The 26,364-nt window shown below is 32.1% G+C and overlaps 2 protein-coding genes and 1 pseudogene across 3 annotated transcripts; 1 reads left to right on the top strand and 2 right to left on the bottom strand.

Moving 5' to 3' along the window:
- Positions 1–1,916: 1,916 nt before the first annotated feature.
- Positions 1,917–4,849, bottom strand: LOC114407070 (zinc finger protein JACKDAW-like). Of its 2 annotated transcripts, XM_028370029.1 has the most exons (4): positions 4,664–4,849; positions 4,367–4,587; positions 3,727–4,123; positions 1,917–3,262 (listed from the first exon to the last, which is right to left on the bottom strand). In XM_028370029.1, exons 2-4 carry the CDS (start codon positions 4,506–4,508, stop codon positions 2,257–2,259), a joined length of 1,545 nt encoding a protein of 514 aa, XP_028225830.1. In that variant the 5' UTR covers positions 4,509–4,587; positions 4,664–4,849; the 3' UTR covers positions 1,917–2,256. The 2 variants fall into 2 exon arrangements, with proteins under 2 accessions (XP_028225830.1, XP_028225828.1); XM_028370027.1 differs by lacking the exon at positions 4,664–4,849 and having other exon boundaries at positions 4,367–4,640.
- An 11,470-nt stretch (positions 4,850–16,319) lies between these two features.
- On the top strand, positions 16,320–18,075 carry LOC114405284 (annotated as a pseudogene).
- A 2,949-nt stretch (positions 18,076–21,024) lies between these two features.
- LOC114407069 (syntaxin-71-like) lies at positions 21,025–26,096 on the bottom strand. The gene is made up of 9 exons (XM_028370026.1): positions 25,767–26,096; positions 25,503–25,628; positions 24,844–25,003; positions 24,662–24,747; positions 24,442–24,510; positions 24,304–24,348; positions 24,118–24,180; positions 23,938–24,014; positions 21,025–21,310 (listed from the first exon to the last, which is right to left on the bottom strand). The coding sequence occupies exons 1-9, from the start codon at positions 25,920–25,922 to the stop codon at positions 21,295–21,297; spliced, it is 798 nt and encodes a 265-aa protein (XP_028225827.1). The 5' UTR covers positions 25,923–26,096; the 3' UTR covers positions 21,025–21,294.
- Between the last annotated feature and the right edge of the window lie 268 nt (positions 26,097–26,364).

Genomic DNA, 26,364 nt, shown 5'->3' with positions numbered 1-26,364 from the left:
AATATTACAATAACTTTAAATTAAAATTTGGTTCATCTAAAGAAAATATATACTAAACATTATATATTGTATCATAATTTAAATTAAAATCAAGATATAATATTTAAAAGGAATTCAAAATTAACCAAAAATACAGAAATGCTTTAAATAGAATAAATATGCTTATTAAATTAAGAATAAACATTCAGATTTGAAAAATTAGATACTAGGATTGGCCTAGTTGTTGAGAATTTAAGTGGTGATTTACATGTGGTTATATGTTTAAATCTCATTATATTGGCATTGTTCATTAAAAAAATGTCATATTATAATATGAAGTGGATTTTAAATGTAAATATTTTACCCTAATGCCAAAGAGTACGGTGATATTAGGTAAATGGGTATGAATGGGTATGTATGAATGGATTTTAAATGTAAATATTTTACCCTAAGTGGATTTTAAAAGTATCGTGTATGAATGGGTATGTATTAACATTTCATCCATGCCAAAGAGTACTGTGATATTAGGTAAATTAAATAATCTTTTTTTAGATAAAGTAAAATCTTGTTTAAAAACTGTATTTTATACTATGTCAGTGTAATCTATTCAATATTCCTCTATGCAAATGGTATTTCATTTTTCATTATATATCTTTGTAAGTTTCTAACAAAACCCATTTCCATTACTACATTTCTAACCAAATTAACTAACAGATTAATGCAAATAAAAAAAATTCCATCAATCCTTTGTAATAAGTTTTCATTAAGTTAAACCGGTGAAGTTTGCTTAATGATGTTTGGATTTGCCATCGTTTCTATTTTTCAAACATCGATCTGAACTGGAAGGAAGCAGTTTCTATGCAGAGCAGCAAATAGCAACCATAGACTGTCTTTTATTAATTCAGTATACCACCAAATAAAGAAGTTTGACCTGAAAGCAACAGGCAATGAAAGCAAGCACTAAAATTTAAGCAGCCTTAATTCAATTTTAATTAATACTATAAAGTTGTAGTACGTATTTTACAAATCAAAAGGTTCAAACGAAACCTTCACTGTTTAACACTTATTAGTAGCAACTAGCTAGAGATTTAGCCATTATAAATTAGGGTCTATGGAAAAGCTAGCCTAGCATCTAGATTCTGGCTATTTAAAACTACTACTGTGCAGCACTTGATATATCTACCAAAAAGGCAACCAAATAAGAAACGAGAAAATGCTTATCTCCTTCTCGCGAACTCCCTTAATCATCATTAAAAAATAGATAAATATTAATCAATATTTTAAGATATTAATTAAAAAATTAAAAAAATATTTTTTATTGAGATGTAATTATGTTTTGTATAATTTTATTTTATTTCTCATGTGATGTCTAAAATAAATAAGTTCTTCATTTAATTTCCTTACTAATGTTTTAAAAATACTTATTAATAAGAACCTTAAAAATAATATGATTACCACATGACTAACATATCCAACGTGTAAAGTTGGCTACAGAGTTATTTATTGTTATAATAACTTCAATACGCCAAACATTCAACCTTCCTCATAAGGTTTATGCTAAGACGGGGAACTAATTATTTTGCTTTTCTCATTAACCCACGCCATGTAGGGTTGTTCAGTAACCGAATTTCCACTCACGGTCAACAATAATAAAAGTACCTAATACTTGTAGTAAGTGTTTATTTTTTTCAATTTTTCTGCTCTTCAAAGTCTCATTTTTTTTTCAAGTTTTTTTTTATTATTACTTTATAGTATATATCTTTTATTTCTTTCGAGAAAGAAAAGATAAAAATGATGGATCTGATTTATTTACTGTCTGTTTTTAAGTTTGTCTTTGTTTATTCAAAATGACGTGGCATAATAACTATGTTAATATTTAATTTTAATTGAATTTTAAAAATCATAATATTTAGAAGAGGCAGCAGCACAGTAACAGATTAAAAAAAATGACCGCAGAAAAGCTAAGTAGAAAATAACAAGGTTAAGACAGAAGACAAACCAACAAGAACAACTACTACTTAGAGAACATGCACTGCTCGGGGAACTAGCTGTTTCTTCTTTCATCTCAAACATGCAGTGGGTCCCTTTTACCCTCCGAACCGCTAACAACACGCACAAAGAACCATGCATCTCTGATCTCGAACTCGCTCTCTAACTAGGTCCCAATTAACCTTCACCAACTAATTCCCAATAATTTGGTATGTTATTTTACACATGAATTGAGACCACACTAGATATGTCATGATACGAGTTAATTAATTATAGTCAGAAAGGACTTCATTGATGGCCTACAGTGAACTGATTCAACCCCATTGATGAGCCTAAGGAAGCAAACTTTGCCAGCTCTTGGGGTAGAAATGCATGATGTACATGTCCACCTCCATTTCCACTCACGCCAAGAAAATCTCTTGTCAAGTTATGTTCCACTGAGTTTGAGCCAGGATGGTGGAGCTTCAACTGAGTTGGTTCCACCTTGTTTTGCATCATAAACTGGTCAAAACCGTTTGATGAATGCGTCAATGAGCTAAAGTTAGTAGAACTTCCCAGCATAGTTGCACTACTACTGCTTGTCGCATTAAAATTCTGAAAGGCTTGGTTAAGTTGGTCACAGCTTTGGTTTGCAATATTGCTGTTGAGACTAGTGCTTTGTGTGGAAGATGAGCTCATTACTCCAAAACTGCCACTGAAAATTGAAGGGTTGGTGCTTCTGGTGGAACCCATCTGTGCTGCTTTCTGCAAAAGAGCAGTGGCTGACATTGGAGAAGTTGAGTTTGAATTCTTGTTTTGACTCTCAGAATACATTGATGCCAAATCTGAAGCTCCACCATCTCCTTTTTTCCCCATTAGGTTTGGATTAGATGAATTTGAAGAAGCAGGCATTCCAAAATTGGAGAACACTGAAGAAGAACCAATTAAGGCATTATTATTAATATTAGCTTGTGCCATGTGCACAACCTCAGGCAAACCAGAAGAGCTTGATGATAATGCCACATCAAGTGGATTGTTAATGTGGTGATTTCCTTGGTTCAACCATAGTGACAAGTTTGGTCTTTGCTGGTCTGTGCCCATGTTCATTAAACGAAACCCATGTGGACCAAATTGTGAAACATTTTGCATTCCATGGCCAGTGATTAATCCACGTGTCGACAAACTAGCTTGTGTGTTGATCATAGTTGCATCTTCGTTCTTAAAATTTAGGCTTGTTGAAGCAACTGAGGTGAGTCTCGAACTCTCGTCAGCTAAGGCATCGCAGAAGGCCCTGTGAGTAATAAAACTGTCCTTCCTGTGCAAAGTTCAATGAAAATTCCCCATTAATTACCTAATCATTCATACTACTATATGCACATCAATTATTACTCATTAAATCCAAACTGAATTCACGAACAAACGAAAATACCTTACACATGTAGTATAAGCATTTATTTCATCCACACTAATATAAAAGGATTGCAAAAACTTATAATTAAATGCTAATTAATAAATGAGGATGAAGCTGAGTTTTTACGTGACTTTGTAACCGACAATCAAATTCATGTCTACTTAGAGTATTAAAAAAACTTAACAACAAAGCAATAATGTAATTTTTAAGAAATTGTGAGTAAAATTTTAGTGATAAAGTATTAGTGACAAAAAATACCAATAGTGATATAAATTTGTCAGTAATGCATATGGCGCGAAAACTTTCACTTGATCAAATCAACATGAAAGTATTCATTAAAGAAGTGTACGTATGAATTAATTAATTACCTGGAGAAGAGGTTGCCACAGTCGCACTTATACTCTCTGGTGCCACAGGTTTTGGTGTGAGCCTTCCAATCAGATTGAACTGCGTATTTTTTGGAGCACTTTTCACACTTCCACTTCTTCTCACCGTGTTTTCTGCTGTAATGCTTCTTTATTCCGGTGAGATCACCGAGAGCCCTTGCCGCGTCGTGGTGGACACAGGTTTTCTCTGGACAGATATATACCTTCTTCCGAACCTCCTTGTTTGATCTCTGTCGTAGCTTCCATGGAAGGTTGTGACCTCTTCTATGAAGCTGAAGGTTCTGGTCTCTCTGAAACCCTTTGTTGCATATTTCACAGATGAAACGGTTTGTGGCCATGAGAGTCTTTGGCGAAAGAGCAATAACCTCGGCATCTGGATCTGCATAATAATCCAATCCAAATTTGAAGATATAAGATTGTTTCAGTGGTAAAGGGTGAAGGGAGGGAGAGATAGTTGGTGGGTTTGAATTTCCTACTGATAGAAACTAACAAACTAACAGTTAATATTTGTGCATAAGAAAAAATCCAATCCAAATTCAAAACAAGTTAAAACCCGTTTGAAGAAAAGTGGCAAAATCAATTTATTTGAGAAGAATTAATGAAAAAAATGATTTTGCATTACCTGGTGTTCCTGGTAGATTTCTCTTCTTTTTGTTGGGTGGTGGAGGATTAGGATTAGGGTTTGTGTTTGTGCTTTGTTCATTGGGAAGCCCTGCTGGGAGGGAAGTGGATAGTGAAAAGGGGTCTCCGGGTATCATTTGCATATTAGTAAAAAAGGGGAGAAAGGTTTGCTTTCTAGCAAAGTAGAAGAAAACAGCTACCTTTCAAAGGTTTCAGACAGTACTACAAGCAAGAAAACATGGGATGTTAGAATAGCTAAAGCCAAGAAATATAATATAAGTTTTTTTTTGGAGGGTACCCATATTCTGTAAGAGAGAGAGAGTGGCTGGCTTCATGTGATTATTCTGCCAGAAGACAAGAAAAAGCCATAGACGAAACTTGAATCGAATAAAATATATTTAACCCCCCTGAAAAAGTATAGTATATAAACTTGTGGGAGGACTGCTTCCAACTGGTGTCTGATCTCTTGTTTTGATCTCTTTAACATTTGAGAGATAAAACCAAAAGCTCATATACATAGTCATAATATGACAATGGATAATATATAGAGATAGAGATTTATGGTATTGTTTATATACATTTTTTTATAACTCATTTCTCTCTCTCTCATATTACCTATCTTGTTTTATATTTTTCTTTCATAGTAGTATTTCTGTTAATTATAAGATAAATTTGTAGAAATAATACGTGAGCTACATCTTATGTCATACCTGAAGTCTTTCCTTCTTAGCTCTTTTCTCCGAAAAAAAGTTATACAAATAATATCTCAGTCTATGTCAATTTAATTTGCTATTTGCTGTCTATGGTATTACGCGTAACCTGGCCTCTTTCTTAATATCTTATTTAATGGCATCCTCAAAGTGACAGTCAGTCATAAGTTTTAATCGGCCACCACGCACGTACACACACACAGACTCTTTCTCTTTCAGTCTCACACACGTACACAAAGTAGACCCGAACTTTCTCCAAACAGATACAACCCACATGCACATAGGTAGAAGAATGTGTGTGCGTTCGAGACAGTGAGTTGCATTTCTTCTGCCTTATGTCTAGTAAATATAAATATATATATATATATATATATATATATATATATATATATATATATATATATATATATATATAAGGTTATGTTAATTAGTAGAAATAATGATCGACCAGCTAGCTGATCAGCTAACCTTTCTTGCAGTGTATATAAACCTCAAGTAAAAAAAAGGAAAAAAAAAATATGATAAGTAATGTGATAAAAAAATACAAGAAAAGAAATCATGTACTATATACTAGTATTAGTTTAAAGAAAGTGAAAATTTTAAAACTACCAGTGTTCCACCTTTTTGGTTGAAGTGAATAAAGTTGCTTTATATACATACGTTGACTTGTTGTGAGAGCTCAGAGCTGAATAGTATTAAGTAGTAATATACTAGTATACGTATAAAAAAGGTTGTGCACGTGATATTGAAGAAATCAAGGTTAAAATGATGGTGTTCGTGGACGAGGGTAACAGAAAAGTTACTGACCTTTATAAGAGGCTTTAGTTAGTATTGAATGATTAAGCTATAATTACAATGAGGGCATGCGAGAGACTGTTGTAGCAGGCAGGTCAGAGACGCATTGATACACACAAGAGAGAGAATGAGAAAGTGGCTTGTGTGGGGTCAATACACTACACTAGTATGTAGTGTAGGGCAGAGTCTGAGGTTCTCTTTTTCCAATGCAAGCTGATAGGACCGTCCGTGATACTCTGTCACTGCATAGTCATCGTGAGGGCTCAAGAAAATTCAACCATGGGGTCCCCCGCTGCACCGTCCATCATCCCAAAAAACTATGACTATGTCGTGGATTATTTTGTACTAAAATCTTTTTTTTTTTACTTGTATTTCCTTTTTTTATACAGATTTTATATGGTGACAAGGAAATAATAACAAGAAAACTTACTGTTTTATTAAAGATAAGATAAAAGTTAGAACATATAGAAAGTACTATATGTTCATGTCAATGGATCCTGCTAGAGTGTTCTAAAACCAGTTCTGAGCTCAATAAATTCTAATAATTAATCTATGTTTGACTTGATGTAAGTTACACAGATGATGCTTATTTATTGAATGTCATTAGAACTTAAAAGGATCATATATTCATCCATTTTGCATAATCTTTTCAATTAGATGAACAATTATATAATCCCTGATCAAACATTGGTTTCAAAGGTACGAGTACTTGTTATGTTTAATTTATCTAAAGATTTGAGTGTTTGATATGTCCAATTTATCTAGAATCTAGATGGTTCACAATCTTTTTAGCTTTGAAATTGATAAAACATGGGTGCTTGGTTATGCTAGATTGGTGTATATACGTGGATAGTCCATAAATTCTGTTGACATAAAAAGGTACGTACACTTGTTATATCTTAATCTATTAGAATGATATTCACAATCTTTTAACTAATCCGATCTAGCTTGAAAGACATAAATACTTGTTATGTTCAACCTATCTAACCAATCAAAGAAAACTCCCCTCAAGTGTTAGAGCTTAAAAAACATAATTATTTGTTATGTTTTGCCTATCTATCTAAACAGTTTATCTTAAGCATTAAAACTAAAAGACATATGTGCTCATTCTATCTGTCAATTCGGATGGTCTACAGCCCAAACTTGAGGACCTAAAATACATATGTTTTTGTTACAAAATTTTCTAAATAAACAAATATATTAAAACTAGAAGTAGATATATAAGTCTTAGTGCACAAGTTCACCTGTTCAACTAGCAATTTATACGTGCCAAAACATAAAAAATTAATTAGTAGATTTTCATGCCACAAAAGTCATAAATTATTTACAAAAGTTGAAACGAAAATAATCAAAATTCTTTGTAACAATTAATAGTTAAAACATAAAACATTATTTGTTAAAAAATATATCTGAATAAAATTTATTATCTAAATCTATATACAATATAAAAAAAATGTGGACAGTGTAACTGTATAATTAAGTGTACGTAAAGAATTTCTTTCAGATGGAGCATTACCAAGGATGCCTATATATCCTTGTTATGATGATAAACTCATTTGGCTATAGAGCACCTCCACACTCATTGAAGTCAACAATATGTTGTCCATGTCGCGCACAAATTGCTTGGTGTTAGTTCCACTGTTGTAAATTATTTTTGTACTATATTAAGTACGAGCATAGGTACGTACGTGTCTACAGTGATGTAAATTTTAAGTTAGAGTGGCACGAAACATGTCTGGGAATATGCTCGTATTGTTTGGTCACCAAGACGACGACGTTACATTATAAAGTTCAGTTAGCTATACCCTGGTGTTGTTCCCCATCAGCGTCCTAGATAAGGAACATGTGATTATCACGTATGTGTGTGTGATTAATTGTAAGTGCATGATTAAAGAATTAAAAATAAAAAATCATTAATGCTTTTATTTCACCATAATTTTTATGCATCATACATGTTACATGAGATTTTTAATAAAAAAGAATTATTATTAAATCTTTAACGAGTATTTTGTTGAAAATCTTGATGATTAATTCATAACCATCCATTTTATTTTCAAAAGTTGAGAAGAATACTTTCTATCACGTTGTGAGAACAATGTATTTGTATATAGTATGCACCGGAGTTAATTAGAATTGTCTTCGATGAGTTCGATCGATACTGAAGATGAACTTGATTAAGAATATTAGACTTGAGGATTACAAGAGTGATAAGATATCTTACCTCGCAGTCACACTCATAATTGATGATATAACTAAATGACCACCAAGCCAAGATATTACTTGATAATCATTGACCCCATGTGGTTTTGTGGATTCATTTTAATTTATTCTCTTTCTAATTTCGTTCCGCTAGAATTCTTCATCATATGATCATGTGCGATTGATTACAATATTCAGATATTCTATATCTGGTTTCTCTATTTCTAATAATTATCATGCATTTTTTCGAAGAAAAAAATTATTTAGATGTCTATCGGAATTAATTTGCATTACTCACTTAAATGTTATAAGAATTTAACAATGCAATATACGGAGAGAAATAAAAAAAAGTTAGTTTTAATCATACAATTATACATAAATAATTTATATTAATACTATACTTAATTATAATATTTACTATCCCTTTTAAATATATTGTTTGTAATCGCGTCTCATGCTTTCATATATTTTCTATTTCAATTTTCGTGTTTTTTTTAATGTAATATGTGATACACTTCATAGGATGGATGGATTAAAGCAAACTTTAAAAGAATAATTAATTATATACTGTGATTCCTCGTAATAACTTTTTTCTCCCTCAATTTCCAACAACCCTAGCTACATCTAGTCTCATATATGAACAACTTTTGCCATCACAAGTAACAGCATTGACCTTTTATTTTCCACCTCAACCAACCACTGTCACTAATGTTAGTATGAAAACTAATATTTCATTTAGCACCAAGTGTCGCAAAAAGATGTTTAATTCTTTGCTATAAATGATTATTTATAGAGTGTGCCCGCATCCTCGTTTGGACTTGGTCCTTACGTATAAATATATAGACTAGTTGAATCCATGTCACTGCAATGGGGTAGATGGGGTCTCATGGGGAGAACCTTTTCCATCCTTACATATGCCCAAAAACCTAGCCATGATACAATTATATATAGGAGGACCATTCTTTCCTTATTGGTGCTCATCTTTAATCCACACGCTTACAGAAAGAATATGATAATATAATTTTAAATCAAGCTCTAACTAATTGAAGTGTACGTGAGCAGTGAGCACTTACATAGTTATTTTAGTGTGTGTGTATATAAAAGAGAATTTTTGTGTCCTTGATGAATAACGACCAACTTTAGTTAAATTTTTACTTAAGCAATTATGTGTTTTGGTTTGAGGCGTGTAAATGTGGCAATATTTAGTTAGTGGTTTAGAAATAGGTATAGATAGAGCACAGTGCACTTTTAATTGTAACTACGTCATCCGGTCATCTCTTTCATTACCAGAACTTGTACCTACACTGCATAATGTATTTAGAGCTTCAGTAGCTAATTATGCAAACATTATCATTTTTTAAAATAAATTCCATTTTCAAATTAATTTTCAGGATTTTAAAAATATTTTGTTTTGACGTTTTGTTTTCTATTTTAAAAATTGGGTACCACTTCTTCCGGTGGTTCATAGACCCTCAAAATTTGTACATGTTATCGCTCACACTTCTTCTAGGAATAGAGCTTGCATGAAGTGATATATAATTTGGGGTCATGAATCAGTTGATGGGTTGAGCACTGCTATAATGAAGTAATCAGATTGAAACCGAAGATCGTCAGGGACGGTTTTAGCGTTGGGAGCACTACAAAATGCAAGGGCAACATGGCTGTAGAGAAAAATGTAGGTTAATTTGAAAGTCAAATATGAATGATTGGAGGTTATAGAGAAGGGGGAGAAGAAAAGGAAGAAGATGAAGAGGGAATTCGATAATGGAGTATTATGGAATTTCACAAAAAAATAAAAGAGAAGAAGAATTTTGAGTGTGCTACAAACATTTGTAAACAAGAAATAAAAATAAAAATTATTTTTTATTTCAATTTTAGACTTGTTTTTGAAATTTTTAATTTTAAGCCTATTTGTTTTGAGAAAATATTTTTTATTTTTATTTTTGAATAATGATTTTCATTTTCAAATTTTGGAAAATGTTTGACTACTTGTTTTCTATTTTTAAAAATTAATACCAGTTTCTTATATTATGGTGAATCAATTACAAATCCTCGCAATGTGTATATGTTAAACGTTTAGATCACATTTAACGGAAAAAACACATATTCCAAGAAAAAAAGTCAAAGCAATTGTCTATAGTTACTTCTCCGTTGTGTTAAACTGGACACCCACATAAACACACACTTTGTTGAAGAGTTGATCATCGCTAGTGAAGTAATTAGATTAGAAGCGAAGCTTGTTAGGAACTATTTCACCATTAAGCACAAGAGTGTAAGGATAACATTGTTGGCGAATGTAAGTCTATTTGAAAGTTGTATGTGAAGTATTGAAGGGTATAAAGAAGAGGAAGATGAAGATGAAATCCTATGATAGAGTTACGTGATTTTCACAAAAAATGGAAGAAAAAAAAAGATTTTTTTTAAAACAATAAGTAAAAATGAAAAAGATTTTTCATTTTCAATTTTGGAATTGTTTTTGAAATCATTAATTTTCAAAGACGACATTATTGAAAATGAAAAATTAATTTTGATCTCTGAAGGTGTTGCTCATCACCATCCCCATGCAACTATATATTGTGAACGCCGTACAAGACTGGACGATTTCTTTCCAACATACACTGAGAAGGAAATGCTGTGATGTTCTTGCCAAGATGGGAGCCAAGTCCTATTTTGTTTAATTTATATATGCCCCGTTGCTCTGTGCCCTCTTTTGTTAATTAGCAGATGCAGCCGCGGTACTTAATTTGTATCCAAGGGTTTAGTTTTGCTTCTGTCTTGTATTAATTTCTTACTCATAAAATAAAAAATGTAATACACTGTCACAATAGTCTCTGAACTCAAGAAAATTCTAAACAGTGTCTCTAAAATTTTCAATTGTTTTATCCAAATAATTTAATTATTTATTATCATTTTTGTCTCCAAATATATGTTAATATTGATCACTTAAATCATGCATTCTTTTGAGTTTTAGACTAATGTGATTGACAGATTACACTTTCAATTATTAGAAATTTTCTTAGTTCCATGAATATAACATTACATTGCTTTACACTTTTAAGAACTCAAATGACGGTTTATTCATTTTGAAAGAAAATATTTTTTTCACCACTACTATTTGCAATATATTTTTAGTGAAAATAAAAATAAATAAATTAAGACTAATTGGCATATGTAAATTGTTTTAACTTAACTATTAATCTCGTGTTCAAATCTAAATTATGAAGATGCACTAATATTTATGATAAATTTTATCACTTATAAGAATTTTACCTAACTCAAGCATATTATTTGTTCCGAAAGATATACACTAACTCTTACCAAAAATATAGATAATCAAACAGACCTTAGACTACCCGACCCGCTAGTGAATTTCTTATGGCAATATATATACTTCAATATTTCCATCTCTGGATATTATCTAAATAATAAATTGCATCATCTACTTGATCAGGCAGATAATATTAGATGAAAATTAGCAACTAAACCATGTAAAAAAAAAAAAGTAATGATGGACTGTACATTTAATATAAAAGCAGTGCAGGTTCAACTCGTTTGGCAACATATTATATTCAGGAACTGAATGACGCCGGCGATCGAGCTACATTTCACAATATAGTTAAATGAAAAAATGAGAAAGAAAGGTGGGATGACATAATTAATTTAGAGGAAAATGTAATTTACTTTTTTCTATAATAATATTATTAGCCAATTCAACAAACAACTTTTGGCTTTAAGCATTTGGAGCTAGCTTATGATCCAATAATCGATATTGTATCTTTCCTGATCTCCATAATTGGTATCCTATGCTCACTCCCCAACACATATTCACAAGACCACATATACATAATACATTCAAAACCTCATGTGCCTATAAATAATTGTATAATTAATAAAATATATTGGAATGCACAAGAACTCTATTTGATTTGCAGGTAGGGGTCGACAGGGAGAGGAATGAAAACCAGAGGTGCAATATATTATATCCGACCAGACAACGACATTCGGAGTATCCGTCCATTCTATAGATTTACCGTCTTCTCCGCTAGCTACACAATTCGAATGCTTCTTTATAATTAAATTATAGTAATTCCCTTCAATCTATGCATGGTCTTCGCTTTCAAATTGTAAGTAGATCTAGCTTTCAATATTTTTAAATATAAATATAACATCTTATTATCCCAAAACGCGTTTTATTGTAGGATTTCAAAGACCCTAATGTTCTGTGCTGGTATAAATATTTTCTGATGGTGGAAAAGTCCTATGCATGGGAAACTATATATATTAGACAGCATGCATAGACGTATTCACAAGTGAACATCCTTGAAATTAAAGAAACCTTTTTTATAGAAATTGTTAATAATAATGAGATGGTTTGAACTTACGAAACTCCATAATTACTTTAAGGTCCGAAACATGCAGGTGACAACCCAGTGAAAATGTCGAGCTGGTGAAAATATTGCCAGCTAAAAAGGCTGACATGGTAGCGTAACAGTCAATGTTTTTTAAAAAATATATTAAATACATATATTTTAAGGGTGTTGTTAATATTAGGACACACTGATTAAAAAATTATAAAAAATATTTATTTTAAAATTTATAAGAGAATATAAAAATATTATAAATAACATAATTTTATGTATTTTAATAAAAAAAATATTTTAAGCTCATTTAAGATACTAATTATCATTTGTCATATTAAAAATAGATATAAACCTCAACATGATTTGTAAATTGATAATCATATATTGATGTCTTCCTCTTTTTTGATTATATATATATTTTTTTTTATCAAATAAATGTTAGTTGTTAATTATCTTTTATTAGTGAAAGAGACTTAAACCCACAACATCTTCATCTTCATTTCTCTTGATCTTTCTTTGATCAGTAATTTTATAATTCCTTTTAATTACATCTTATGAATTGACCTGCAATTGTATTCATTATTATGGTCTTTGTTGGAAATTTTAGTGCTAGTATTTTAGTCTTGCATGGGTTAAAATATGCATCGCTTAATGTAAAATATATAAAAAATGTGACCAATATATTTAATGAAACACTTACGTTAGATCTAAGATTGATGGATTTTCCCTAATATTTCACCTTAATTCTCCAACATTGTTCAAGCCATGCACTATTTTCAATACTTCACTAGTAATATTTATCGTTTTCTTCTATTATTATCGATAAACTATTTTTACGAAATTGAAAACTCAGCTTTTATACGAACAATATCACGAGAAAGTTATATCAATCTATATCATGACAATAGCAAACGTTACACTTACACACTACACAAAACAGATTGCAACTTTCACACACATTTTGAGTAACAACATGTTACGTATATAATTTAAAACCTTGCGTAGTTTTAGACGCCATTCATTATATACAAGACAAATCTCGGAAGCCTCGGTTTGAACATTTATAATTCTTAGGTAAAAAAATTGAAATAAATAATTTTAAATTCTCTTATAATATCTTCCTACTAAGTTAAACGAATAGGACTGATCCGTCTACCTACCAATAACTGTGAGTGACTGTGAGGAGTGGGGCTTCTTGAAGGACTAATGGTTCATTAATTGATTGAAAGTGTAGAAGTGACATACAGTTGTGACTTGTCAAAACAGGTTGTTTATTAAGGGGAGAACAAAAACTGGGACATTTAATTGAATTGATTACTTTCAAGAAGAACAAACCAAATTACAGAATCAACTTGGTCTTGTTATGCTTATTCAGACTTCGTTCATGTTCTATTTCTTGGAATCTTGTGAAATAGGGTATCGGTACGGTAGGAATAACGCCAAATGCTAACGTCCTTCCGCCTGACTCCCATTGTTTTTGTAATCTAATAGCTCTATATTATTATTATTTTCTCTTCAAACCTTGCAAGAGAAACTCCCTGTTAGTATACATTTAGTAAGCTATATGTCTCACTTTAATTCGTTTACATATCTTGATTAGATCAATTTATCATATAAAACCAAGTGTAACCCGGGTGAAGACACGGAGTATCGTACTAGTTTTAGCTTAATTCTTTGCATCTCAAAACTATATCAAAGTACAATACTTTGTACTGTATCCCTACTAGGAGTTTTTTTTTTTCAAACTTTTTCAAACTCTTTTAGCTTCTTTTCCATACCAATATTCCTAGTACTCTCTAAAAGAAGGATAACGACCAGAATTTAATACATCAAGTTAATGACTTCAATAACATGTAACTAAAGAAGGTTTCCAATAGATGAAGCTCATTTTGAGGCCGAAATTTGCAGTCAGCGTGCATGAGAGAGTTCCAGTCTAATTCTGAGTCAAATTTTATAAAAATGTACACTCACAGAACATTTATTTTAATTTTATCAATTGATAAGTTTTACAGTTGGTTATGGAGTAGCTAATACAATTCTCCTTCTTTATCAAAGATTGAGACCGACTATAAAATCATAGGCGGAGTTAAAATGAAAAAAAGACACTGAATTATCTATGATTGTAAAGTAGTACTTACTATTAGAAGAGAAAAAAGAGAGTATAAAAATTAAATATGTTAAAATGGATGTATAACTACAAAACAAAAGACAAAAACATGAAATGAAGACATACGAGGATATATTGGTAGATGACAAGAAATTAGTTAAGGAAATTTGGACACGCAAAGAAGATTTCTCGAGGAACTAGTAAGAGGAAAGTATATGGTATGGTTTCTAATCCCGCGATAACGGGTAGAGTAAAACCAAGAAAGATATAGGGGAAATCGTTAAAAGGATCTCATTGTAAATAATATCTTGAGAATTTGGCTTTTAACCAAATTTAATTATGTCTAATTCATGTAAGTGACTTCACACTTAGTAGGATAAAGACATCACTACTATTAATGTTGTTATGAATTAATAAATGTTCCTTATCTGCTAGTGGATTGTTTACTAGAAAGGAGAAAGTGGAAAATTGCAAAAATTAAACACTGTATTATGTTTAAAGAGAATGCTTTGAATGTCTCAAAATAAGGAGAATGCTTTGAATATGAGACACCTGAGAGAAGACAAAGTGCAGTTATGATCAATAATTTTATAATTACCGCTTGAGATTGTGATAAATAATATATACCAATATGTAACATAAGTAGCATTATGTTGTTAAAATGTTAACCATTAAAACTTTAAACACCACTAGTAATGGGATTAATTCGCCTCTAAAGTGCAACTCCCTGAGCTAACCTTGTAAAAATTTGATAATCCTCTCCTGATTATGAGTTAGTTCCAATTCATTCTCAGGTTTGGTATTTCAATCAGAGCCGTGTTCCCAATCCGCAGAGCATTCTAGCTGGTACATCAACCATGTGGTTCCCATTGTAACAAAAGAAGTATTTCAAAAGGGAGGAACTGAGGAAGCTACCAAAATATTACTCTATCCCTTAGAATAATAAGCTCCAGTGATGTGCCCTTCACTTCGCTGCAAGAAAATGCTACATAGGAAAGTTGAATCAAGCTCGTGAGTCGTGACACTCATCTTGTACACGAATCATACCTAAGTGCTGGCTGACAAGAGTTATATTTACTAATGGATTGACAATAAGTAATTATATAAGTAGATGTTTTTGCTGCAAGTTGCAAATTGATTAACGACTTTTACGGATCTGGTGAATATTACCGTAAGCCAATTGAGATTTGAGAAGTCCATGTTTTTTAGGCCATGCCACCAATGATCTGAAGCAATAATTTCTCACATGTTTCTTCACAAATCTAATATAGCTACTTTTCCATTTGAACTTGACCCCATACCCATGTGTGAACTTTACCTCATCTCAGCCCACTTAGCCATTGCCGCTGACTCATTACCCATGCAGAGAGGAGATTTTTCATCAATGACTCATGAACAAACATATAAGTGAACTTGATATTACACTTTTATCCAAAACCTTAAGACTTAGGTTTATGGGTCTTCTCCTCATTAATATGGTGCTCAATTTTTCTAATTTCAATCGATGCAAGACTTCACCTCACACTTATATTCTAACATGTTTGGTCATGTAACATGGCAAAAAATGGTTGCTTTCAGTCTCTTTTCCTTTCCCACACCTATTTAGTATTATATATTGTCCCTCTCTGCATGACCAAGCAGCTTATATATATGTATATATATATATATATATATAATCCATGCTCAGTGTTTCAAGCTTACAGCCATTTCGATCGATAATATCGGTAACTGACTGATACAGTTCCAAGGTTGTTCCTCTGGAGGCATCCTACCTTCATGTTCATGGACAAAGATGCTAATATAGAAATCCAACTCCCTCCCGGATTTAGATTCCACCCTTCTGATGAGGAGCTAATTGTTCACTATCTTAGAAACAAAGTCGCATCATCACCCCTTCCTGCTTCATTCATAACAGAAATAGATCTTTACAAGTATAATCCATGGGAGCTCCCAAGTCTCTGTAGCAATTACAATGTTTTAGTTTTTGTTTCATTCTTTTCTTGAAGGATAAGACTTTCGTTGTTGTTGTTAATGTTATGTTGAAATAGTAGTCATACTAAAGGAATAGTACTTTTCATTTTGAACAGGCAAAGCTTTGTTTGGGGAGGATGAGTGGTATTTCTTTACTCCTAGGGACAGGAAGTATCCCAATGGAGTGAGGCCTAATAGACCAGATGCTTCTGGTTATTGGAAGGCTACTGTGAATGACAAACCCATTTTCACTTCCTGTGGGATGAAGAGCATTGCAGTGAAGAAGGCCCTTGTGTTCTACAAGGGTCGTCCGCCAAAAGGATCTAAAACAGACTGGATCATGCATGAGTATAGGTTGCATGATTCTATGATCTCGAATTCAAGGCAGAGAGGGTCCATGAGAGTAGGTCAATTGCATCATTCCAATTTTTCAATGTGGTGGTTTTTTGTGACCAATAGAGTAAATTATTGAGGGAATTCTCAATTGCATTTCATTGACACTGTATTGTACCTTAGTACATTTATAGAGTCTATTTACAACTGATCGATAAGAGATCAGATCTATCTTAATCAAAACTAAGTTGCAACAAATAGATAAGACCTACATTTAAATTACAGGATCAACTAATAGATAAGATACTAGTACATAAGATTAAGATTACAGCATCATGCTGATCCATTAGAGTGATAGTATGTAAGTTTTGACAATATCTTGTTTTTATTTGTCCCTTTGCATCAGCTGGATGAGTGGGTGTTGTGCCGAGTTCGACAAAAGACTATCAGCCCAAAAAGCATTTTGGAAGACTCAAATGAACCTATTTATGAACCAACAAGCCACTTTCAACAAATGAGTGTGAACTCAAATCCTGAAGCAGTTAAAAACTCTGCACAGTGAATATCCAATGTTGCCTTATATTCTGGCTTCTAAGAGTGCTCTGCCTAATTCTATTGGCATGACCTCGAGCTCGGGCTTTGGTTGTAATGATGATTTAGAAACATATGCTTCATTGCATGATGACAACTTAAATAAGATAATAATAGGAGCACAGTTCATGGCACCTGTAGCTGAGGACTTGTTTAATCCACTGAAGAGAAGAAACATTGAAGAGAACGAGTTGGACTTGTATGCTCCCCTCAATAAAAAACCAAGGGAAGTTGTTGATTTGGGGAAACAAAGACTTGAGAAAGATGTCAACAAAGGCTACAATTTCAATAACTTTGACCAGTGGACTTCCATCATGCAACCCCAAGAGCTTAATAGCTTGGCCTTTACCAAATATGCATGAATAGTTTAGGTGCATGTACATGCTTGTTTGTGTGAATACGTAGAACCTGTGGAGCTCTTTCTGCATGAGATGGAGAGATAGTGAATTCTATATATCGAAATAAGAAAGAATGCAGTTGGTTTTTGTTCGTGCAGTGTGTGTGATTATTCTTTTCAGTAAGCAGAAATAATGTATAAAGGTGAAATGGTAAGGCATTTGCTATACTTAGTTATAGGATATTATTTCATCTGTTTGCTTAGCAGTATAGGTGATGTATGAGAGGTAGAATAAAGTTCCATGCAACTGAGTTGGTGATTGTATCATGCTTTGAGATTAATTTATGGAATGAAGTATTTCTTGCAAATCCTTTCTTATTTTATGACCGGTAAAAACGTTATTTGTGAAAAGTGAAAATTTCCTGTACTAGAAAACTAGCGTTTTGAAAAATCATTATGTGACGGCTTTTTGGATCTGTCGCTAAGTTACCGAATCAAACTAGCACAATGTCTTGCGGAATGTAATTAAAATTACGCCTCCGCTTGAATACTTAAAATTAATTCCACTTTAAGAATATCATTGTAGTGAGGTCTGGGAATTGGAATTATTACTTACTTGTTAGCTTTTTGCTAATTTGTTAGCTTTTTGTTAGCAGGAAGATTCGAATCCACAACAGATTCATCTCTCTCCCTTCATCATTTGTCACCAAATTAATTTTATATTTTTCAATTTTTTAAATAGGTAATTTGTCCTTTATTCTTTCTCTTTAAAACACATCCTTAAATACCTTAATGATTAACCACGACGCCACCTTCGAACGGAAGATTTAATGGTTTGATAAGATATTATTATCAACAAACCATGAAACTACGAGAGGACCTGACAATAGTTACTTATTTTAAAATAGGACTATTGCTTCCTACACTTTCCAGTTGCTTCCTGCTCTCCCTTTTTGTCTTTTGGAATGACCAATCTAGAATGTAAAATTCCATTCTGAAATGCACTCCCTTTTTTACTTTTCACGATGTCCAATCAAGAAGGTTAAAAAAACATTCCAAAAAGAATGCAGAAAGAAACTTGGGGGATGCAAGAATCAACGGCCTTAAAATAGATTTAAACTACATCTTAACCATTCAAGATTGGGCTCTATGTTAAGCTCAATAAAGTAATGGGCCAATACTAGATTTTGAAGTGAAAGGGAGGACTAAAGTGGTAGTCTGGTAGAGAGTGATTGACCCATTTAGGTTACTTTTTTTAAAAAAAAAATTATTGGTTCATTTTAAAATAAATTATTCACATGAGTATGTTTTTGACTCAAAAAAAAGATAAAATAACTATTTTGACTTGCTGTTCTTTTTTTTACTAAAAAATTGAGAAAGACTTCCACGTAAATCATATTTTACAATTGTTGGTTCAAGAACAACAACTTTGTCATGTCCCATCAATGCAAAAACAATAAATTTATTTTGATGGTTACCATGTGTTGTTTCCTCGCACCAGGCCATGTCTGGTTGATGGAGAAACAACAAAGTTAACGAAGTAGCAATTTGAAATTGTTGGTTTGTCACGTCAGTGTTCAACAATTTGAAATTGCTAGTTCGTTGATACAGCAACCCGCAACTGCTAGTTCGTGTGCGTGCATCTCGAGTTTGGGATAAAAAATTGTAAAAACAACAATTTGCATTAACATGATTTGTAACTATAAATATAGCTTTCTTTCAGTCTTCTTCACACATTCAACAGATACATCAAAGGCTTGAGTATTTTCTTATCAATTCATTTTTTATATGTTAAGAGATAGATGTTATGCATTTGTATAATTAGATGAATATGTAATATATGTTTTTCAAATTAGCACTTATAACTCAATTAGCACCATAAAAATGTTTCATGTGAAAAAAAAATTTAAAAGTAATGTTTCAAATAAGAATAATGTAAGAACTACAAAACATGTACTTGACTTTCTAAAATCGCCAAACTTGATGATTGGTACAAAGAGAACCCACCTATTCTAAAATATCTCAAAGTATCAAACCACAAAAGAAGAAAGTTAAACAATAAAGTGAAAACAACACAATTGGTTCTCATTATTTAACATGTAAAAATTATTATTTTAACTTGCGGAATCAATATTTTATATTTGTTGGATCAAAGTTATTTTTATGGGACCTTCTGCATTGATGGAACACAACAAGTGACCTCAAGGCAATAATAACAAGACTACACAATTTTTAACGCATGAATTTAATTTCTATTCAGTTTAAGTTTTTAAGAAAAAAAATTAGTAGAGAAAATTACAAAAGATCAACTTATGAAAAAAAAATTAGGTACAAAAAAATTATTTTAGTAGTGAAAATAAATTTCAAATTTTAAAAAATGAATTTTTTTAACTACACATACTAAAATCACTTATAACTGTTGAGGGGCCTAGCTCAATTAGTTAAGTAGAATGCGTGAGTTGTTGTAAACTCCCTAACACTTCTCACACATACAAAAATCACTTATAATTCAATTAGCACCATAACAATGTTCCACGAGTGAAACAACACAATTGAATCTCATTATTTAACATGAGTAAAAATTATTTTAACTTGGAGAGTCAGCATTTTCCATTTAATGGATCAAATTCAAGAGCATTCTGCATCGACAAGACATGATCTGCTACGATGAGACAACACATGGTGACCAACAAAACATATTTATTTTTACTTAATCAACAGTTAAATATTTTTGTTCTTGAACCATCAATTCTAATAGTTGTTTTGTCATTTTTTAGTCAAAACAGACCCATATCAATCATTTGTTTTAGAATTAACCCATAATAAAATTATAAAAATGACCCAAATAGATCAATCACTCCAGGTAGAGAATTTATCAACCCATTTGACCCGAATGAGTGATAATTCCTTAAAATAGATGATGAGGTTTGTAAACCACACATTATTTATTTCAATGCCTGAATTGTTAGTTTATCACTACTAAATTCATATATAAACACGAGTTTTTTTTGCTACATATGAACATGATAGAAATGACAATGTGAATACATGATTTTTAATCAATATACATAGAAATGTGCAATGGAATTGTCCACACAGATCACACGATTTTACGTTAGAAAAGTAATGATCAGGACGAACAAATGACAGTAAAATTAATGCCAATCGATTTATCCTTTTTTAGCCTCATCGTGATTTTAGCCCGTTAATTTCAATTTTCATTCCACCTCTGGAATCCCCTTCTGTCTTCCGCTCTAAATGAAAATAGATTACTTGAAATATCCTCAAGGCAAACATTGAATTAGTATATTACACAAGTATAAATACAAATCTACACTGTTTGACATAATACGGCGACATATAGATCTGTTGATAAAGGACAAGTGCATCTCTCAAGTTGCAGGAACAAGTCCAAAAATATTGTTTTAAAAAGAAGCAGACACGAGTCACACCACGATATTACCAAGAAAATACAAGAAATACTGATAAGCCATACAAATTGATCTAATGGTCTTCTATGCCGTATCATTTCTTTAGCACGCTGCAATAAAAGAACGGCAAGTAAGAGAAGGTATCTCAAGAAGCATAAAGAAACACACAAGACAAGTAAAAGTCATCTCAATTCAAACTCATGCTATGATATTAAAGATCTCGACGATGCTATCAGGAAAGAAACAGGAAACAATGAATCTGTTTGATAATAATATATTTATTTTATTATATGATAACTATGAAATTTGAGTTAATTCGATAGTCAATCTTTGTTAAGAATGATTGCAATTTCTTTATTTTATTATTATTTTTAATGAAATAATAAATAAATTAATATATTTTCAGTTTTTTATTAGGAGAAGTTAAAAGAAGAAGATTTCAAGTGCTTTAGAGAAAAATTGATGCAAAAATTGAAAGAATTGAATAATCCGCTTAGCGTGCAATCCAGGCTTAGCGCACACCTTAGAACTCAGGCTTAACGTAAAAAAGAAAGACTCACGAGGAAGTCCTAAGACGCACTTAATGCGAGAGCCTGTGCAAGGTCGCATGGAAATTAAGCTACCTTAGACCTACAAAAGGAGTATCAAGCAAAGGAGCAAGAAACTCAGGGCTCTCTAGTGAATACATCCTAAATCTGAGTCTCTCTAATAGAGGAAATCCTCTTTCTATGTCTGTTATTCCCTTTTCTTCCTCTATCCATCCCTCTTCTTCTATCTACATCAATTCCTAAAATATAAAGTCTCCCATGACAATGAGAGGCTAAACTCACTTAGTTAGGGCCTGACAAGTCTAAAAAGTCAAAAAATGTATTATATGTTTCATATCTATCAATTCAAACAGGTGTTTTATTTCCTATTATCCTTTCTTATTTTAATTTCATGTATCATTCATCATTGCATCATCTTTAGGGGTTAGACCCTCAAAAGAGGATAATCCTTAATACAAATACAAAGAAGGTCTTATAGGCATCAATTTTAGGAATTAGTCGCTCAAAAGAAGGTAATTTCTAATAGAACTCAAAGGAAGGGATATCTTACTAAAATCATTGTTAGACATAGAGTGATTGCATTATGCCCATGCATTAAAGCAAACATCTAAAATTAAAACTTCATGAATTTTATCTATTAAGTATTTGCAAAGACATTTGAGAGATAGATAGATAAGATAGACTTCTCATCGTGAGACATCAAGGGCAATGTCATCGTGAGACATCAAGGACAAGTATATTCTAAAATAATACATATTAGACAAATAAGACATGCTAGGTCTCAATAGTATCAGATTCTGAATTTATCTTTTTATCATTGTATTTATCTTTTAATTTTCTTATCTTTTACATTAAAATTTATGATCTATTTTATCTTCTACTTTTTTTATCTTTATCATCTTTTGATTTAAATCTTTTATTATCTATTTTATCTTCTACTTTTTTTATCTTTAAATCTCATATCTTTTCTTTTAAATCTTTATCTTATCTCCTACCTCTCTTTATCTTCTATCTTAAATTCTTTATCTCTTGCTTGTAAATTGGACTTGCATCAATCTAAGTACAAACAAAGTCCCTGTGGATTCGACACTCGGAACTCCGAATACTTTATTATTTGTGACAAATTGGTACACTTGTCAACGAGTTAAAGTATAGATGTGACACTATATTTCAACAACACTGCATTTGAAAAATGATTCATACTGTAGTTTTTATTTTTATATTCAAAATAGAGAATATAAGTGAATAAATGGAAAATAAATACATCACCCCAAGGTTAACAAATCAAAAGATAACATGAATATGATCCCTGCACATGTAGTTAAGCTTTTTTATCTGTCGGTATCATTACTAACTTCTCAGAAGTCAGAAATTCATTTGGTCGGAAGGTTGCTAATAACCATTTCAAATTTTAGTTTTGGTAGATAAATTCTTATGCAGTAAGCCAGCAATGGAAATGAAACAATCGCACAAGTATATGATAGACTATTTATTATTAACTAGATCACCATCAAATAGGGTTAGAGAAACATTTATCAACAAAAACATATCATCAAAGCACTTATGTAGCTACGTAAAACTTTGAGCTTCTCCCCTCGGATGTATAAAATAAAGCCTTGCATAAACATGTATTGTACTCCTCTAATTTCAAAGAATGCCCAATCAAACTTAAAGCAGACCATAACTTCCCCCCAATTAAAGGAAAGAATTCTAGTAGAGTAAGGGAAACATTATTTTTTATTATGGCAGAGATAAGGGATATCTTGATATGGATCAAAAAGAAAAAAGATAAGTGAGAATTGAATTTCAGAAAACTAAGCAAAGGGGTAGTACTAGGAAGGGAATATAATGAGAATAATTTATACAGTGAAGGCTACATTGTCATGACATGAATACAGGTTGCGGAATAGATATTCCTTTGTTTGATCTAAGTTTAGAAAAAATTTATTCCCTGGTATAAGTCAGTCTCGGGAAAACTAAAAATAGGTTTCCAAGTGGCAATGGATTTTCATTCCCATGCGATAGGTCTTCAAAGATGCATTCCCATGTGTAGTAGAGAGAATAAAACTTTTATTCAAGAAGACGCACACAAGGCAGTCCTAGAATATGAACTGAGATATAAATCCACACAAGAAAAGAGAAGGAACTAGCATATATTTTAATCTGTAGAAAAGAGATAAGAACCTTACTTGTACAAATAAGCAGCAATTCCCAAAATTATAATCAACAAAACAATATCAATACAAAAGTTTCGACTGGATCGAAGCTGAACGAGAACCAAAAAACCATATAAGATTCAATATAAAATCTGTCACTGATGCAACTGAAAATTGATGAGAATCTAAGACTAAGAGTTGCAGATAAAAAACCTGGTTCACTGTATCTCTAAGTCTAACATTGGTATTTTTAAGGTCAGAAGATGCCCTGTCCACCTGTAAAGACAACAAAAAACAGTGCCCTATTAACTTCAACTTACTAATTCCAGTTTTGAAGACTTTGATTTCCTTTCCATGTATTTCGGCTTAAGGGTACAGGAAGAAATTGACAAATCTCACCTTAGTATCAATCTCGTCCATCAGTGGAACTTGTCTATCCAGTTCCTGTATTTGGTACATAAATAATGAACTTAAATGTGTGTGTGGGGGGGGGGAACACAAAAAGAAAGAGAAAGACAAACACAACAGGAATCTGACCTCATTCATATCATGTGCCATGTTTTTCAAAGTATCCAATCCTTCTGCGATCATATCCAAACCTTGATCCTAAAGATAGTTCATATAATTAGATTTGAAACCATGTCTAGAACAACATTCAACATATATATATATATATATATATATATATACACATCATGCAAAAGATGATAGCAAAAACTGTCAGTCTTTCTGGTTGCAACTGCTAAAAGTTACTTGCCTGTTTCATTTTACGCATTTCGTACTCTTTCCTGAATCCACTTGATTCTTCAGTTTGTTGGAAGTATTCATCATCGAATTTCCCATCTGGAATTGACAAGAGACACAAAAATGAATGGATGACCATCAATTAAAAAGTCTTCCATTGATAAACTTCTATGAGACATGGATAACTTCAATTACCTGTATCAAATTTAATTCCAGGACGTGAGGCTGAAGCTGCCCAACTTCCAGTTTGTTTGGATGCTGCAGGGGTCCCATCTGGGATAGCTTGAATCCTATCCGGCAATGCAAGAGCCAAATCATTACGGGCAGCAAATTCTTGTGATGAAAGCCCCTTTACCTGCAATAATACATTGTACCATGCATTGGACAAAGGTATAACCCCATTAATTTTGAACATTTGCATGCCAGTGCCATTAAGTCATTAATTGTTAAAAAAGACAATCAAGCTATTGAGAGAACATACATGCCAAATAAAATAAGTCAACAATTTCTGGAAATAGTCAGAACTACATACAGAATCAACAACAAATCCACTCCATTCCTAGATGGATAGGTGCAATTGTAAAACTCGAAGTTGAATTTATTTTTTTAACTTGTCTTCTCATTGCCAAATTTTATCATAAAACTCAACAAAAGTAAATAAATAATCTTTTCAGATAACATGTTATTAGCTAGATATCTCTATTACTTCAAAAATCATGAACTTTCTCTTCACTTCAGTTGAAAATGCCAGCTACAGGATTTTTTGACAATTCACAATCACAATACTTTACGAATTCAATCAACCAGAGCTAAGACAGATATCATATGCAATGACTGCAATTCATAGTTCCAACCTTTTTCATAGCCAATTTCTGCAACTTGGGAACCTCCTCCAACAACCTAGCCTTGGTTCGACGAATCTCGGCATTGATCGCCACAGTGGATGCCTTACTTTTCTCCTTGGAAGCGGTATCTGCTTTCTGCACAAAATTGACTCCACATACTATCACACATGTTTGGGAGATGAATAAAAAAAATCGATAATTCTCACGAATTAGGGCACAAATTCCCTCATTTAGTAATGAATTTGAAAAAAAAAAAGTGAAGGGAAGTGTGACCTGAAGTAAGGCCTCAATGTCGGCGTCGACGGAGGCGTAGAGTTTGGCGAATGCATCGTCGGAGGAGAGATTGGAGTCCCTTTGGCTTTGGACGTCGTATTTGTCGTACTTTTTGCAAATGGAATCAACTCTGGTGAGAATGTCGATGACGCTCATGGTGTGGTGTGGTCTTGTTAATGTTCTGAATATTGTTGTTGTCTTGTCGAGTCCACCACGGTTACAGATCAGTGGACAGCTTGATCCATTTGTTAAACTGAACACACACACAGACACAGACTGTTACACCGTCCAGCCTGTAACAACTATGTCTATGAACACCAACTTCTTTCTTCCTTGTTGCTTCATCATGATCGTGTTTTTTTTTCAAAATTACTGGATTGTTTAATTTTTTTTTAATGGTGAATTAATTCTCTAAATTTATGTTTTACTGTCATTTTAGTATATTTAAAATTTTAAAAAATAATAAGTCTTTGAAATATTTTAAGATTTCATTCAATCTTTGAAATTAACTTTTTTTTAAAATTTTAATCCCTAAACTTATATTATTATTATCCCTCTAAATTTTTCAATTAGGAATCAAAATGAGAAAAATAAATTA

This window comes from Glycine soja, chromosome 3, assembly GCF_004193775.1.
Source record: "Glycine soja cultivar W05 chromosome 3, ASM419377v2, whole genome shotgun sequence".
In the NCBI taxonomy this organism is placed as follows: Eukaryota; Viridiplantae; Streptophyta; class Magnoliopsida; order Fabales; family Fabaceae; genus Glycine; species Glycine soja.
This window is presented reverse-complemented; position numbering and strand designations above follow the sequence as displayed.

What these genes read in the sequence shown, in the direction of transcription:
- LOC114407070 (XM_028370029.1), bottom strand. Translation starts at nt 4,508, where the DNA reads ATGCAAATGATACCCGGAGACCCCTTTTCACTATCCACTTCCCTCCCA. An exon ending in AAATCTACCAGGAACACCAG is followed by an intron (nt 4,124 to 4,366) that starts GTAATGCAAAAT and finishes ATTATTATGCAG; the next exon opens with ATCCAGATGCCGAGGTTATT. An exon ending in TGTGGCAACCTCTTCTCCAG is followed by an intron (nt 3,263 to 3,726) that starts GTAATTAATTAA and finishes AACTTTGCACAG; the next exon opens with GAAGGACAGTTTTATTACTC.
- LOC114407069 (XM_028370026.1), bottom strand. Translation starts at nt 25,922, where the DNA reads ATGAGCGTCATCGACATTCTCACCAGAGTTGATTCCATTTGCAAAAAG. An exon ending in ACATTGAGGCCTTACTTCAG is followed by an intron (nt 25,629 to 25,766) that starts GTCACACTTCCC and finishes AATTTTGTGCAG; the next exon opens with AAAGCAGATACCGCTTCCAA. An exon ending in TGGCACATGATATGAATGAG is followed by an intron (nt 24,349 to 24,441) that starts GTCAGATTCCTG and finishes TACCAAATACAG; the next exon opens with GAACTGGATAGACAAGTTCC.